Genomic DNA, 17,570 nt, shown 5'->3' on the forward strand with positions numbered 1-17,570 from the left:
TATATATATATATATATATATATAAGACCTTATGGGGCGGAAATGACCAAAATTCCCTTTTGAAAAAGCTAAAATTCGCTAATTGGGGCCTGCGATGATCGATCTAACGGTCTGTCAACTCTCCTGACGGTCCACCAGATCATCCGTCACTCAAGTGGCAAAACTGGAACCTTCTGCCTCGACGTGATGGTCAAAATGATGGTCTGTAAGGAAACTGACGGACCACCAAGTCTTTCGTCACTTGAGGTCCAGAAATAAGACATTTTGTCTCTACCTGACGGACCCCTTAACGGTCTGTGAACTTTTTGACGGTCCACCAACTTGGCCGTCGCAGGATGTCCTAAAAAAGGAGTCACTTTCTTGGCTTGACGGGGCACTTGACGATCCACCAGGGACCTGACAGTCCGCCGGGTCAACCGTCAAACCTGGATGATCCAATACTATTCAGTGAAACGGTTATAACTCCCTCGTCCGATGTCAGATCTCAATGAAATTGGTATCGATGGAAAGCTTAGAAAAATACAACATGGTTTAAAAATCAATCACTCTGGAAGTCATACATATCCACTTAAAATATAGATTTAGTATTAAGAAATGATCGGGATATTACATTAATGCAGAAGTAAGACAAAGAGTGTCACAGATTTCAGATGTTTTCACAGAGTCTTTTAAATGCCCATATGATTTATTACTATATGATATGTTTATGAACTCCTTTAATTTGCTCTCATATATGTTGAATATAAATGATTATTTTAGATTTTCTTTGCATACCAGTACATCTGTATTGACCCCCTCCCCTACCTCTCATGTTCTGAGGCTCAGTCTAGGGGTCTAGATAAGCAGCAGATAATTCAGACAACAGATCATATTGTATTTCAAAAGGCCTGTCCTTTCAGATTATATCATCTATTACAGTTTTGCTCTACTGGGGCCTTGTCCCAGTTTTCAAATAGTTGTTATTTTCAGAGGTAGTAGAGATTTCACAAACTAGTTCAGATGTTGTTTTGTTGATATTGGGGTTTTATACTTCATTGTTAAATTAAATTTAGAGTATGACCATGTTTTCTTATTTGATTATATTTCTGCATATTCTTTTATTATATGAATGTTGTGCTTGATTAGCAGATAGAGAAGGGCATTCTGGGCCTTCATGGTTTGGGATGTTCGTGACGGCCAGGCCCCAGTTTAGGTCGTGACACAATGGTGAAAAGAAGATACAATTAATATTTAATATTACATAACAAGCACATGAATACAGAAGAACCAAACGGTAATATTCAAAGAATAACAATATCTAAAGCAAGCCTTTGCCATAATGACATATGCATCTAAATTTTTTTCTACAAACTATTAGGAGGTTGTCCCTTTATTCCCAAGTTGTTCAAGCCCTCCCTGAATGAATTGGAATAAGGACTAAAAGATTTATTTAAGCAACCAAACTCATACTAATCTAAAGCATAACGCATAATATCTATTTTAATTAAAAGTACCAAAAGTTGAAGCTGCGAAAAGATACTATATTTATGATACAAGAATAATGGTCGCCTTAGGTTTCGAAGACATCATTCAAGGTCACTATATGAAGAATCAAGCTTTGGTCGCATGGAGGGCACGGGATCATACTTGGAGGAGATGTTTTGAGCCTACCATTGATCAAACCCGAGAGTGGAAGATTGCTTGGAGCCTTGAATACTTACGGACTCTTGGGTTTGGACCACCTTTGTTGGTTCACGGATTTGGTTCCATTTTTTAAGGGAATTCTGGTCACTTAGCCTTAAGGGCATTTTAAATAATTCATATTATTTTCGAACACACCAAGGCCACCCTTGGTCATTAATGGTAGTGTAGTCTTTTTTGCCTTCTTTTGTAATATACTATAAGTAAGACTTTTTAGGTCTTCTCTCATTAGTTATGAATGATGAATGTATGACACATCGAAATCCTCTCTCTTGAGAGTGCCACACCCTAGAGTAGTTCTTAGTTAGGGCTTGGAAAATCCACCTTAGTGTAGGGCTTGGAAAAGCTAGTATTGATCTTTGCTTGGAAACGGTGGATCTTAAGGTAAGTCGATTACCTTGGCGGTCACCGTAAGAGTGTGGTTTTGATTATTACATTCGTTAGGGGTTGGTGTTGAAATAAACTTGGTTCTTAATCATGTAATAATCTTGGTCATACTATCTATCCTTTTCTATCTTGTATTATTGTTGTGTTTGTTCTTGTCCTCTACTCTCGATTTGTGTTTGTTATTGTTGGCCGAATGGTTGCTCATCTTGTTTATCATATTGTGTTTCTAATATTAGTTTGGGTTGGTTGTTTTGGTGTTCAAAACACTTTGTTTATCTCGTTATTTTATTGAACTGCTGAATCTGAGAGTTAGTCACCAAAGAGGTCCTCGGTTTCTTGAGTTTGTGGACTGATTTTTGTATGTATTTCGTGTTTTCCTTGTGCTTATTTTATCAATTTAATAGCACTAAAAGTTTATAATTCGAAGAGATGCCAATGTCGTGCTACAAATTAATCTTTGTTCACGGGCATACAAACAAAACAGAAACACAAAAATACCAAAATAGCTATACTAAAAAATTCATAGGGCAAGGAACACAAATTTGGGCAAATAGCTCTGTGTTTGGTTTAAGGAAATTGGCTTATTCTTAAAAATTCCTCTCTTTGAATGTTTTCAAATCCATAAGTCTATATATTAAGTTTTAGTATAAGCTTTACATGTGGAATATAGCACATTTTTTTGTTCTGGTAATCAGTTCACTAATTCTAAGGTTTTAAAGTCCAAAATGGTGCATTTCATTCACCTTTAGAACCTAAAAAGTTACAGTTACCCTGAGGAAGAAGCACAATAATACTCCCTATCTAGGGAAAAAGACAGAGTTGTCTTAATGTACTCTTTGAATAGATGAGATAAATGCAAAAGAGAGGAATATCAACTATATACAAAATATATTCCTCCAGCAATCTATGCTTAAAGTGGATGGTAAATTATCAAGGATAGTTTTCTTCTTTTGACTCTGTAGGTGATGACCTTCATGTAATAGACAATATTTTATTAACTCAGTTATGCAGCAGTAGAGAATCTATCTAGTAATAATGTGATTGAAACTCCTTTCATTACACCATTACACAAAAAAAAGAATAGCTATAGTATCTACTCAATTAATGAACCCTTGTCCTAATGGTTTAGCAAAACATATGACGAATCTTTCAGCATTATCCCTCACTACGCCACCCTTGTTGTAATTATCATTCTTACTTAAGCAATCACTATTCAGTTGTGCAAAGGATATATGGGGTTTTAACCACTAAATCAAGGTGGAAGAGGTCTCCAGAATGTGTAGAGTAATGAAGTTATATCTTTTAAAGTTAATCTTCAGGATCACAATGCATAAAACTCTGTGAAATCGACAACCCGAAAAAACCAAATTAATAAAATGATATGTTGTGGTATCTAAACCATAACATTTGTACATTGTATAATGTTCACTTAGCCCATGGATTTCATGATTCAAATTTTGTTAGAAAATCGATAGAAGTGCAGAAATTTGTTTAGATAAGTATATGGATATATCAAAATCACAAACCTAGTTGTTTATCACATTTGGGTCTAGAAAATCTGATTTGTGAAAGACAACATTGCAAAATTGACAAATATCTCTTCCTTCGATCAAACTTTGAGCGAGTAATCTCTGCATAAATAAATTGAGATAGATATAAATAAAAATTAGAAAAGGTACTGATGAAAATATGATTTCCTAAGTAAACAACATTAACATTTTGATTTGCAGTTTGAATTGTCAGGACTTATGAAAAGTTTTGTTTAGAGAAAGAAATTCAGTTTAAGGAAGAAGAATAGTGATTTTACCTTTGAATTTTTCATCATGACATGCCTCTTGATTTGCAGAAGTTCAATTAAAAACTGAGTTGTGATATCGCATGAAGATACAGAAAATATTTGTGACTGAATTACAGAACGGAGTGTAACTACTTAGAAGATGAGTGTCTTGTGGAAAAGTTACCGATGTGGTTGTCGAAATTACCTCAGATGAATGAGAAGAGTAAATTGAGATCAACAACAGTGCCACAGGGGCTAAAACATGACCAAACTTTTTTTCTGTAAATTAGCAATGAAAGAACAATGTTAGTAAATGTTATAAATAAAATAATGAAACAACTTTCTAACATCTGTAAGAATATGCACATCTGCAATAAAGTATCTTGTGCTAGAGTATAGAGAAAACTGTAACATTCTTATACATAAATCTTGAGAACCAAACAAAGAAATAGTTGTGAAAATAGTTGTTTACAGGATTTTTCAGGTAGGCGAGAAATCAAATGATAATTAATCAAGAACATCATGAAAATAGTTGTGAAATCAATGAAGCACGTGAAGGAAACATAGTAACAAAAGATAATTATTTCTCAAACCCATTACAAAATATGTTGCTTCTTTCAAGACTGAATCAAAAAGATTAGACTTCTTCTCTGTAAACACAAATAGATCAAACAAAAAGATAAACACAAATAGATCCAACAAAAAGATCAAACTTAATTTTCAATTAGCCCTACTCTGCTTTATGATTCATTTTTTTTATTTTTCTATTTTTCTTAGATAAGTACTGAGTTGATATTTGAGCCTCCTACATAGTCACATTCCTTTAATATGATGAGAAGAAGAGAGGATGGAAAATACCAAATTAATCTCCCATGCATCTTAAGTCGTTAGTATAAGAAAGAAATAGGCGAATTCATATATAAATCACTCAAAATGGGAACTTTTAAAATCCCTTTACATTTGCTATTGCAATAGAGATGCCAATAGAACTCCAAATGTATTGAAGCTTTAATTACAGCCATGCAACATATGGAGAAATAGAGAGAACTAAAATAGGCTTTAAAGACTTTTTAAACAACACTTTAAAATATACGAATAACTTCATAATTCAAAATAAATTGAATATCTTCCATTATCCATGATCTATCACAAATTTATATGGATTTTTCCTAACCCATTCTGTCTATGAATTAAAAGAATTATTTTGTTTTTTGCCTTTTGGTCTGCAAATGGAGTGTGAATGAAAAAGAGATAGAAGACAGTTGGGAAGAGAAAGAGATGAGAGAAATATTGTTCTTTAAATTAAATTGACAATTGTCTTTTAAGATTTTTTAAATGTTCGAACTATTGAAATAAAAATTTGAAATGTAAAGACAGTTTCTGTGACTTAGTGAAACCATATTTTATGGGAAACATGGAGATGATACGTATGGTTTGTGAAAGGTTTTTAATTTTGTTTTAATTATTTTTGAGTAAACATATTTTAAAATGCTAAAAGAAATGTTATAATTTCAAAATTCAAAGTATTTTTTTTTTTAAAAAAAAAAACATAATTACGGTTTATTTGTTTTGGTATTTGTGAAAAATGAAGGTTACTTTTTGTTTTTAAAAATTCATACAAAAAGTAAAAATCAGTTAAAAACGGCAAATTTGGTGAAGAATGTAAAAGTGGCATGTAAAGAAGAACTATTTGGTATTGGTACCTTCCCAATTTTTTTTGTTATAAAATTGAATAACAAGTAACTATTCTTTTAAAAGAAGACTTAAAACAAAGACCACCCCATTGCCCAAGAAGCATCAAACGTTTTTATTATTATTATTATTATTATTATTATATTAATCTTGTAATCAGTTTTTATTAAAAAATGGAATAACAAATGACCAATTGAAACAATCCCATTTCCTCCCGACGATGGAATTTGTAAGAAAAAATATTTTATTAAATTAATATCTTGACAATCCATTTTACAAATTTAAAAGAGTAATTAGTAATAACTACTAACTAATTTAACTACTTTTTAGTGATAAGATGCCAAATGGATTATTTATAGATTGCCACTTGGCTAAATGTGGAGGCTTCATCCTCTCTTTTTAATAATATATAGATAGATTATTTCCTCCAACAAAGTATTCCTGACATAGTTGATGATGATCATGTCAAACTGGTCGAGCAAATGCACGACGAGTTTCCACTATTGGAGCCGCATGTGAAATTGAGGGTTAGACTGGAACATGAGTTGGAGTTCCACTCCGGAGAAGTCATAAACTCGTGTAAAAAAGTGGAAGGTAAGAACATAGATTTACTTGCCAATGCAAAACACAAGCCGTCTTGGTCTTTTGGTCCATTTCATATGTTGCTAGAGTCACATGACTCTATCTCTTCTTCATCTAGCAACATGACTCATCATGAATGCCTGGATTTTCTCGACAAGCAAGATGCTAGCTCATTAATATTTGACTCGTTTGGAGAGATCACTACATTATCAAAAGAGCAAGTCAATGAGCTCGCTCTGGGTTTAGAACAAAGCAACCATAGATTTATTTGGGTACTAAGAAAAGGATTTGACGATAAGAAGAAACTTAGAGAGAAAGACAAAATGATTGAACTACCAGAAGGGTTTGAGGAGAGAGTGGAAGGAAGAGGAATAGTGGTAAATTGGTCACCACAGTTGGAAATCTTGAGTCATTCTTCTACGGGTGTTTTTATAAATCATTGTGGGTGGAATTCTTGTTTTGAGATCAATAGCATAGGTGTGCCTCTAGAAACTTGGCCAATCAGTTACGATCAGCCATCTAACACTGTATATGTAACCAATTTGCTGAAGATTGGAATATCTATCAGGAGTTGGGCTCACCGAGAAGAATTGGTAACAACAGCAACCATTTGAATAACCGTGAAGACATTGATGGGCAAGATAGAAGGGGAAGAGATGAGGCAAAGGGAAGTGGAATTGAGAAAAAGGATTTGTTAGCATTTGTTATTTTTCAGTTTGCGATAGTTTTTCCCTATTTCTAGTATTGCAGATATATGTTCCTTAAGTCTAGGAGAACTTGTTTAGTTGAATTACAGTAGTGGTTTAGTAGGATAGTGACTCTTTAAGCTATGTAAGCCTATATAAGGCCGCTAATAGTATTGAATAAAATTCATTCAGCCACATTCTCTGCAAACATTTTCAAGGCTTTCCATTCTTTGCTTTCTTTCCCTTTACTTTGTTCTTCTCCACTACGAAGCTATCTGTGGGTTGAGTTTGTCATTTGGCATTAGATCCAAATTTAAAGGAGAGAAAGAGAAGCCACGCAAAACATTTATAAGCTGTTGGTGGCAGAACCATCTTCTTAAACATAATAGTTGTTTTACAGAAAATAAAATGACTGATCTTCAAGCCATACGTGGAGTGAAGAAAATCAACCATCAGAATTACAAAATGTGCATGACATGTTTGACCTCCTACATGGAAGGTCAAGATCTTTGGGAGGTCGTCAATGGAAGCAAAGTCAAACCGGGGGTAGAAGAACCGAATGGTGCTTTGAGGAAATGGATGATTAAAGCAGGAAAAACATTATTTGCCCTCAAAAGCACCATCAAAGAAGATGTGTTGGAGCATATATGAGATGCCGAAACACTAAAGGAGGCTTGGGACACGCTGGCTACACTCTTTTCAAAGAAGAATGATACGCGGATGCAACTTTTATACAGTGAATTGTTGTCAATAGCTCAGAATAATATAAGCATTGCGTAATACTTTCACAAAGTGAAGTCGATAGGTCGCGAAATTTCAGAATTAGAACCAACAGCTCCAATCAGGGAAACCAAGATGAAAAGAATAATCATTCATGGTTTGGGATCTGAATACAAAAACTTTGTTACTACAATATAGGAATGGAAAAATCAACCATCACTTGTGGAGTTTGAGAATTTGCTTGCTGGCCAAGAAGCCATGGCAAAGCAAATGAGTGGAGTTTCACAAAAAAGCGAGGAGAAAGCGCTCTACATCAACAAAAATAGAGGAAACTCCAAGCAGTACAATGCGGATCGAAAAAAATGATGATAAGGCAAAAAGTCATCAAGGAGAGGAAAGCGATCATCCAGTGGGAGCATCAAAGAATCAATGGGGAAAAAACAACAGATTTGAAGGGGAATGCCACAACTGTTGAAAGAAGGTCCATAAAGCCAACTTTTTTTTGTTCAATAAAAGGTCCATTGAAAGTAATGCTGCTACTACTTCTGGGCCAAAGGAAAATAGTGAAGATGACTAGGATCCTGAAGCATTCTTTGCTCTTGAACAAGACGAGTTAACTTTTATCGTAACAACCTCTAAACAAATTGACTATGATAATGACTAGATTGTTGATTTTGGATGCTCAAACTAGATGAATGGCAACAAACAGAAGCTGCAAAATCTATTTGAGTACAAGGAAAGTCGTGAGGTGGTGACAGCTGATGACAGAAAATTATTGATAGCTCATATCGGTAAGGCTGTAATGTCTCCAAATAATTGTGCTGATCTGATGCTGCTCCAAAATGTTTATCATGTACCAGGTATGAAGAAAAATCTTCTTTCAGTAGCACAATTAACATCTTTGGGTCACTTTGTTCTATTTGGTCTGCAAGATGTAAGGATATTTCATGAACTTATGATTAAAGAAGATCCATTAATGAAGGGACAAATATTGAATTCCATCTGTGTAATGTCGGCAGAAACCGTACATATAGACAAGACAAGGAAGAACAAAACTGCAGATTTATGGCATATGCGATTGAGTCACGTTATCTACTCGAAACTTAGTGTCATGATGGAAAAATCAATACTAAAGGGTCTTTCTAAACTTCCAGTAAGGACAGATGTGATATGTGCAGGCTATCAGTATGGTAAAATGCATCAGTTTCCATATGAGGAGTCAAAATGTAAGGCCAAAGAACCATTAGAGTTAATTCACTCAGATGTGTTTAGACCTGTCAAGTAAGTCTCTGTTGGTTGGATGAAATATATGTTGATATTTTCTGATGATTTTTCTAGGTACATGTAGGTTTATTTTTTGAAGGAAAAGTCTGATACATTTTCAAAATTGAAAGAGTTCAAGAAGGTTGTTGAAGGAGAAGTTGGCAAGAAAAGTCTTTGTCTGTGAACTGACAATGGTGGGGCATATACCTCATATGAATTTACCGAGTTTCTTTGGAAGTGTCCAATACATCATCAGTTCACCTGTCCAAATACGCTGCAGCAGACACCTAGCAGAAATTTGTCGGAGCATGCTTCACGCGAAAAATATTTCGGGATAATTTTGGGCGGAAGCTATGAAGACTACAGCTTTTGTGATCAATAGATTTCCATAACAAAGGTTAGATTTTCTTTCACCTTTTGAGAAGTTATGGAATATGAAACCTTCAGTTAGCTATTTTCGTGTTTTTGGTTGTGTATGCTATGTATTTGTACCTAATCACTTGTGTAGTAAGATGGACAAACAGGCTGTTAGGTGTATTTTTGTAGGGTATGATAGTCAACGAAAAAGATGGCGATGTTGTGATCCCACAATGGGGAATTGTTACACTTCTCGGAATGTGATATTTGATGAAGCCTCTTCATAGTGGTCTTCAAATAAGGAACTGCTGCCAGATTCAGATGCTCTCAAAGATGTATTGAACTCGTCTCATATCCAGTTGGGTTTAGGTAAAGCAGAAGCTAATGAAGATAATATTGAAGAAGGTGTGACTCAAAATCCTTGGCAAACTGGTTTGTACCAACATCCGGGTGAAGAATTTGAGCTAAATGAAGCAAACACACCACCTACACTTAGAAGGTCAACAAGGATTAGAAAGTAAAATCCCAAGTATGCGAATGCTGCAATAGTAGAAGAAGATGATGAAAAAGAACCAGAGACTTTTGTTGGAGCATTCCAGAATCCAAAATGTATTAAAGCTATGGAGGAGGAAATTGTTGCACTAAGATTGAATCAAACTTGGGAGCTCGGGGCTAAGCCGAAGGATGTCAAACCTATTTCTTGTAAATGGATTTACAAGATAAAGCATCACACAAATGGATCAATTGAAAGGCTCAAAGCTCTTCTTGTAGCTCGGGGTTTTTCTCAGCAGTATAGACTAGATTATGATGAAACATTTAGTCCAGTGGCAAATCTTACTATTGTATGGATTTTGCTTCACTTGCAGCTTGTAAAGCTTGGAAACTTTTGCAGATGGACGTAAATAATGTGTTTCTACATGGAGAATTTGATTGGGAGATTTACATGTGCCAGCCAATGGGTTTTCAAAGTCAACATCATCCTGAGTATGTGTGTAAGCTTTGAAAGGCGCTATATGGATTAAAGCAAGCATCAAGGGCATGACATGGTAAGATCTTATAGTGGTTATTTTGTAGCACTGACAGATTTCAGCTTGTTTGTGAAAAATGTTGGAAGAAAACTAGCTATAGTTCGAGTATATGTGGATGATCTAATCGTAATAGCAGATTGTGAAGAACAAATTCTCTGAACCAAGAAGAAATTTTCAATTCGCTTCCAGATGAAGGAACTTGGACAACTCAACCATTTTCTTGGCTTGGAGGTTGATCGTAATGAGGAAGGAATTTGTTTGTATCAGAAAAAATATTCCAACAATTTGTTGAAGAAATTTTGGATGTTTAATTGCAAACCAATCTCAACACCATTAGAGCCAAATGCTAAGATATGTGCATATGAAGGAAAAGATTTAGAAGATGTGACGATGTATCGACAATTGGTAGGTAGTTTTATTTATTTAACTGAGACTCGATCTGATATTTATTTTGTAGTTGGTGTGATGTGTCGGTACATGCATAATCCAAAGAAGCATCACTTTGAGGTTGTTCGGCAAATACTAAGATCTGTGAAAAGTACGATTGATTATGGTCTTTTATACAAGAAAGGTGAAGAATGCGAGTTGGTCGGATATTGTGACTTTGACTATGGAGGGAACCATGATACTTGCCGTTCAACTAATGGTTTTATGTTTAAGCTTGGAGCTGGAGCAATTTCTTGGTGCAGAAAAAGGCAACCAACAGTGTCGTTGTCAACAACAGAAGCAGGGTATCGAGCAGCAGCAGTTGCAGCTCAAGAAAGTACATGGCTTATAGAGTTGATGAAGGACTTGCAACAATCAGTTTGATACACAGTTCCCTTGTACTATGACAATCGGTCAGCGATTTGCTCGGCTGAAAATCCTATTTTTCATGCAAGGACTAAGCATGTGGAAATACATTACCACTTCATCAGAGAAAAGGTGTTGCAAGGAGATATTGACTTGAAGCATATTAAAATCGAGCAGCAAATTGCAGATGTGTTCACAAAAGGCTTAAGTGTCCATAAATTTGAAAGTTTCTGTCAACAGCTGGGCATGGTTAAGATAGGAGCTCATGTCGAGAGGGAGTGTTAAAGTGTACAACATCAGCTGTTGTTTCTTTCTAGTTTGACTAAGCTAAATTTTAGCATTCAGTTAGCATTTGTTATTTTTCAGTTTGTGATAGTTTTTCCTTGTTTCTAGTACTGCAGATATATGTTCCTTAAGTTTAGGAGAACTTCTTTAGTGGAATTACAGTAGTGGTTTAGTGGGATAGTGACTCTTTAAGCTATGTAAGCCTATATAAGGCCACTAATAGTATTGAATAAAATTCATTCAGCCACATTCTCTACAAACGTTTTCAAGGCTTTCCATTCTCTGCTTTCTTTCCTTTTATTTTGTTCTTCTGCATTACGAAGCTATCTGCGGGTTTAGGTCATCAAAGGTCAGTTAGCCATGGAGGACCTGCACGCAAGGAAATAGTCTTTCATTTCAAATACTATCAAATAACTTCCTGTTTGTTTGTGTGTGTGATTTTTTGTCTCTAAGTTCGATAATCTTCCCTTGGAATAAACTTGATAGCAAAAGCAAGACATCTTATATGGCTAATAAGAGTGTATCAAATATGTTCAATCTTCATATCCTTATATTGAAATTGAAGAGTGTTTTAAGAACATCGTAGTGGGTTCAATTTCACATATGGTCACTAAATTTTACCTATTCTGTATCAGTAAAGTCACAATACTACTGTTCGTCTCACTAAAGTCACTTAACTATGTTTTAGCCACTCACAAAATACAACTCACTGGAAAGACAATTTCCAGTACCGGGCAAACCTTGAATCTTGTGGATAGTTATCTATATAACTAGTTTCCTAATAGCAATTTAATCTTTGTGATCCTTTTCAAGTAAATAAAAACCAGACATATGACATTTTCGCATTGTAGTTCAGTAACTTGCTTTCACTTTCATACACATGTGGTAGGGGTAGATTTTGTAGATTTCTTCATTTGCATTAATTGATTTGCAGTGGAAGAGACACCCTTTATAAAGAGGGTTCATTCAATGCCACTTCTCAAAATAGTTTAATCTATACTTATATATATCTTAGAGATTTAAACAGGCTCTTTGGAAGGAAATGATCATAAGCAAGTATGGCCAGACAAACCATTGGTGCACTAATCTGTGTCTAATCCATATGGTGCCTCAAGAGTGTCGGCAGGGAACAGGAATCCTAGAAAAGATTGATTGACACTCCCTCCACAGACCCATAATGATCTCTACATATTCGTCCTGATTGTTCGTCCACTTCAAACGCACACCAAATAATTTCACCCTATGTATGAGTAGTCACTGTCTTCAACTTAATCACATTGGTAATCATTTACCTACCGATTTGGTCAATTTTTTCCTATGCACAGTAAATGTTTTTTTTCGCTCATATAAATATTGAATCTTTTCCATGTTCCAACTGAATGAAGTGAAAATATCCTTAAGGTTGTTGGAAAATTCAGAAATCACGAAAATTCTCGTAACTTGAGGCGTGGCTATGACACTATCGTTTATAATCAAATAATATGAAGGATGGCAAAAGGGCAAAATGTTAACAAGCTACCAACCTATTGGTCCAACCTTTTACATGTAAAAAGCCAAATATACTAGGTATTGTCAAGTGCTTTATGTCTTGTCATCTGATGATGAAAAACATTTTTCATTGGTTTTTGAAAAATACACAACAGGCAGCATCAAGTTCCCTCATTATCTTACTATTTTCATTTTTAGTGCATTCCAAAAAGAATAATCCTTTTCCTTTTTAGCACCTATTTAATTTCAAAACGCAGTTAGAACGGTGGGAGCAGACTTGGAGCACTTCCCGATGGAGATGGGGTTGCACCAGGATCTACTGTTAATATGTTTTTATCTGTCTTTGTGATGGATGAATTGACGTGATACATTCAAGATGATGTATATTAGTGTATGTTGTTTGGGGATAACATAGTATTGATTGATGAGACACGTAGTCAAGTAAATGTTAATTTGGAGATGTGGAGGCAAATTCTAGTGCCTAAAAAGTTCAGGGTGCTATGTTTTCTTTGTCCTTGGATCTGCTGCACTTGAGCCAAAGGTCTTCTTGGAAACAGTCTCTCTACCCCCACGAGGTAATGATAATATCTTATGTAAACTCTACTCTCCCCACACCGAATTTCTCTATGCATGTTGTTGTCGTTATTATATATGTTCAACAAAAGAGTGGGATATGCATTGATATTTTTCTCGGATGTGTATATCACATGTTGTATATTTAAATGGTTATTGACAATAAAAAAGTACTCTATAAGACAGTATTTTCCACCGTTGAGCCCAGAATTTTGCCCAAAAGTAGCACTGAAATGACCAAATTTTCTACAGGAGGAAGAACACATGCTCAACTCTCAATTCTTATATAGGAGAATGCATGTCGATAACAAAGAAGTATGAGAAAAAATTTTTATTCCAAAGTAAGCGATAAACTCACTTTTTACATCTTGCTCCACTGGGTACCAACTCATCAGACAATAAAGTGATTGTGGCCATGGTGCCATTTCCTGAGTATAGCCATCTCAATCAACTCTTTATTCTTGCTCGCTCCATCGCCTCCCATAACATATCAGTACGCTTTCTCTACCTTGCTGATTGGAACCAAGATTTGAAACTGTGTCTAAGGTGGTCTCGAGGCCTCAAACGTCCATTTTGATGACCTATAGATACCTTCTTCTACAACAGAAAAAGATGATACTAGCAATGGTATGCCTCCAATTGTAATGTTTCTGGAAAAACTCATGGCGCCCGTTCATAAAACATGCATTGAACTCTCCTCCAATGCAAAGAGATTAGTCATATTTCAAGACACTATAATGAGAGAACATATAAGAAATGTACATTCATTGATCCCAAATGTGGAGTCTTATCTCTTCCACCCTGTGTCGGCTTTTTGCAAATATTCTTCCCTCCAACAAAGCATTCCTGACATAGTTGATGATGATCATGACAAACTGGTCGAGCAAATGCACGATAAGTTTCCGTTGAGGAAGATCTGTAGTGTACCATATATAGCAGCTTTCATTAGAATGGAACATGAATGGAAGCTCAACTCCGGAGAAATCATGAACACATGCAGAGAAGTCGATGGTAAGTACCTAAATTTACTTGCACGTACAAAATATAACAAGCAGTGGTGGGCTATTGGTCCATTTCATATGCTTCTGCTAGAGTCACACAACTCTAGCAACAGGACCCAGCACGAATGCCTAGAATTTCTCGACAAACAAGATGTTAGCATGGGAGTACCGCAATTAGAAATCTTGGGACATTCATCTACAGGCAGCTTTTTGAGCCACTGTGGATGGAATTCTTGTATCGAGAGCATTAGCATGGGAGTACCTCTAGAAACATGGCCAATCCATTACGAGCAGCTATTTAACTCAATTATTATAACCAACTTGCTAAAGATCGGAACATCTGTCCGGAGTTGGGAACATCAAAAAGAATTGCTGACTGCATCAACAATTGAGAACACTGTCAACACTTTGATGGACACGATAGAAGGGAAAGAGATCAGAAAAAGGGTGGTGGAATTAAGAAACAAGATCAAGAGATCTTTTATCCAAGAAGGACCTGCGTGCAAGGAAATGGAATCTTTCATATAAAATATTATCAAATAACTTCCTAAGTGTCATGACCCGAGCCGAGACCCTGGCCACGAAGAGCATCCTGAACCATTAAGGCCCGAGCGCTCTTTTCTATATGGCAGTCTTACACAACGTTCATACAATATAAAGAAATGCAGAATATTAACATATGGAAACATGGTCAATCTCATAATTCAAATAAACAATACGAAAAGAAGTTCTCAACATTAAAGACACTCAACATCAGTCTTCGAAATCTCTACAAACTGAAAATAACATTTGTTTGAAAACCGGGACAAGGCCCCAAATCGAACCATGAATCAAAATTAAATAACAATGACATATAAATTAGGCCTGAAAATCTCTGACAAATAAATTTACGGCTTAGCGGAACCCTGGGACTAAGCCTAACCCTGGGACTGAGCCTCATAAGTGAAAAATCTATTGTCATGACCTGAGCCGGGGCCCTAGCCGTGATGGGCATCCCGAACCATGAAGGCCAAGAGCCCTTCTAACTTGCAATCACATACAAAGAGAAAATGCGGAAATACATAACAAAATGGAATCATGGTCAACTTTTAATTCAAACTACACAATACAGAAATGAGTTCATAATGATCAACAACATCTAACACTAGTCTGCGAAATCTCTAAAAACTAAAGGACATCTGTCTGACAGCTGGGACAAGGCCCCCAGTCGGACCATAAATCAAAATGAAACAACAATAATAAGTTCTAATACAGGCCTTCCAAATTAAGGGAGGCTCACCAGCTGCAAACTTCTGACAAGTCAATCTACTACTTAACGGGACCTTGGGACTATGTCTCAGATCCTGAATATAGGGTGTCAATACAGATGTACTGGTATGCAGAGTAATCCAAAAGAATATATTTATATATATATATATAACATAGGTGAGAGAAAGTCTTGAAACATTAAGCATGAAATAGTTAAAAATACATGGGCAATATCAACGATCTTAAAACAATTTTGTCAATGCAGTTCTAATCTTTGTATTACTTCTGAGTTAGGTGGTACACCCTACATTTCTACGATCCCACGGGCTATATGAAATCTTCCCTTGACTCGGTGGCTAATCACCCAATCCAAGTTTACAGCAAGGGTTGGAGTTTCTGAATATCTGCTACGCCACAGGGCCGTCGCCAGTGTACAATCCCTAATTTGGGAAATAATAAACCTGTCTCGGCAAAACACGATTTTTCTAGCCATGAGCCCTTACACTCAAACACCTTCTTAGGGTAATTACCTAACTCTCTTTAAGCTCATTTTTAGCCTATTCTAATCGTGCATCTTTCTGAAATCAAATTCTGGAAATTTGAGTAAAAATCTATATTCTGTTCTGCTCTGAATTTACCATGGCATTATATGTATTGGTATCATCATACCAAGACTTGCAAGTCATATCTCTGAGCCATAAAATATCATGTTACATTCTTTTCATTCAAAACATAAAGTTTGGACTACCATATCATTCAATCAGTTTAAGAGAATCCATATTTCAATCATATGTAAAATTATGCAAGACTCTCTCTTTTAAACATTTCAACAAACATGTGGTGGTCAAGTATTTTTTAACAAACCACACAATCTCTTTGAATCATCACTTTTCATTTATATTAGCAAGAATCAAGCTCTTTTCATTTCATATCCAAAATCAAGGCTAAAACAATAGTAAAGACATTTGAATCATACTTCTCAATATGCAATTGAATAATTCCTAGCACATGAAAACAAGAGGCTTTACAACCAGAGAGGGATTTTAATTATTCATGCTCTCAATTCAACATTAGAAATCAAAAATGCAAACATACTTATATACAAGTAAAGATCTGATATAGTGGAAGACCTTAAGACCAAAACATTATCATAAAAAGGATTCCACAATGCACAATTGTAAATGTAACTTCAAAACTCTTTGCAAATTCATGATTTCTCATCATTAAAACATTATGAAAATGAATTCACCATGCCCATATAGTTTAGGAAAACCGCCCGTACCTTAGATTACTTAGATTAAAGAGTAGAATACGGATCTTGATTTGTTTATTGAAAATCTTGGACTTAAGAGTTTGATTCTTGATCTTGAAGGAACCTAGTTTCCACCTTGTTCTTGAGAGTGGAGAGGATTTAGATGTTGAAAACTGATAAAATATGGATTATGATGCTTAGGGTATGATATAATTTCGTTAGGGAGGTTTCTAGGAAGGGAAAGTACCAAAATACCTCGCTAAAAATGAACTTTTTGCGTATTTCAGCCTCAACTGACACCTCTCAATAAAATAGGCATAATTATCTACTCCGATATCGGATTAATGCAAAACCAGTGGCGTCTAAAAGTGTACTCAAAGACCTTTCATTTGATATACAGTAGGCCTTCTAAATCGTTATATACAAGAATATATGATCAACAAATTAACCCAAGTTTAGACGTTCACTAAAACTTAAGCGATAGGAAAGTTTTCAACTCGTCTCTGAGCTAGGGGATTTTTTGTGACCCAATTCACATTCAAAGGTATTCACAACCTATAGGATTGATCATCACACATTTATTAACAAAGAATCCATGAGTTTGGACCTATACGCATAGGAACGATGGTTTAAACTTTAGCCTGAATATGCGGGGAGTTACATTATCTCCCCTTTGGGATCATTCGTCCTCGAATGATGGGTAGGGACTTTGGAAGCTCTAAAAGTGTAGAATAAAGAACGTAACATCACATTTAACAT

The 17,570-nt window shown here is 35.5% G+C and overlaps 1 protein-coding gene and 1 pseudogene across 1 annotated transcript; both read left to right on the forward strand.

Moving 5' to 3' along the window:
* The first annotated feature begins 6,018 nt into the window (after positions 1–6,018).
* On the forward strand, positions 6,019–7,890 carry LOC107848945 (zeatin O-glucosyltransferase-like). The gene is made up of 3 exons (XM_016693652.1): positions 6,019–6,495; positions 6,687–6,821; positions 7,723–7,890. Exons 1-3 carry the CDS (start codon positions 6,019–6,021, stop codon positions 7,888–7,890), a joined length of 780 nt encoding a protein of 259 aa, XP_016549138.1.
* Positions 7,891–13,668: 5,778 nt separating this feature from the next.
* On the forward strand, positions 13,669–14,839 carry LOC107848944 (annotated as a pseudogene).
* Positions 14,840–17,570: the final 2,731 nt, after the last annotated feature.

The sequence above is a fragment of the Capsicum annuum genome, chromosome 12, assembly GCF_002878395.1.
Source record: "Capsicum annuum cultivar UCD-10X-F1 chromosome 12, UCD10Xv1.1, whole genome shotgun sequence".
Classification (NCBI taxonomy): domain Eukaryota; kingdom Viridiplantae; phylum Streptophyta; class Magnoliopsida; order Solanales; family Solanaceae; genus Capsicum; species Capsicum annuum.

What these genes read in the sequence shown, in the direction of transcription:
- LOC107848945 (XM_016693652.1), top strand. Translation starts at nt 6,019, where the DNA reads ATGCACGACGAGTTTCCACTATTGGAGCCGCATGTGAAATTGAGGGTT. An exon ending in TGGAAGGAAGAGGAATAGTG is followed by an intron (nt 6,496 to 6,686) that starts GTAAATTGGTCA and finishes AATATCTATCAG; the next exon opens with GAGTTGGGCTCACCGAGAAG. An exon ending in AAAAGGATTTGTTAGCATTT is followed by an intron (nt 6,822 to 7,722) that starts GTTATTTTTCAG and finishes ACTACAATATAG; the next exon opens with GAATGGAAAAATCAACCATC.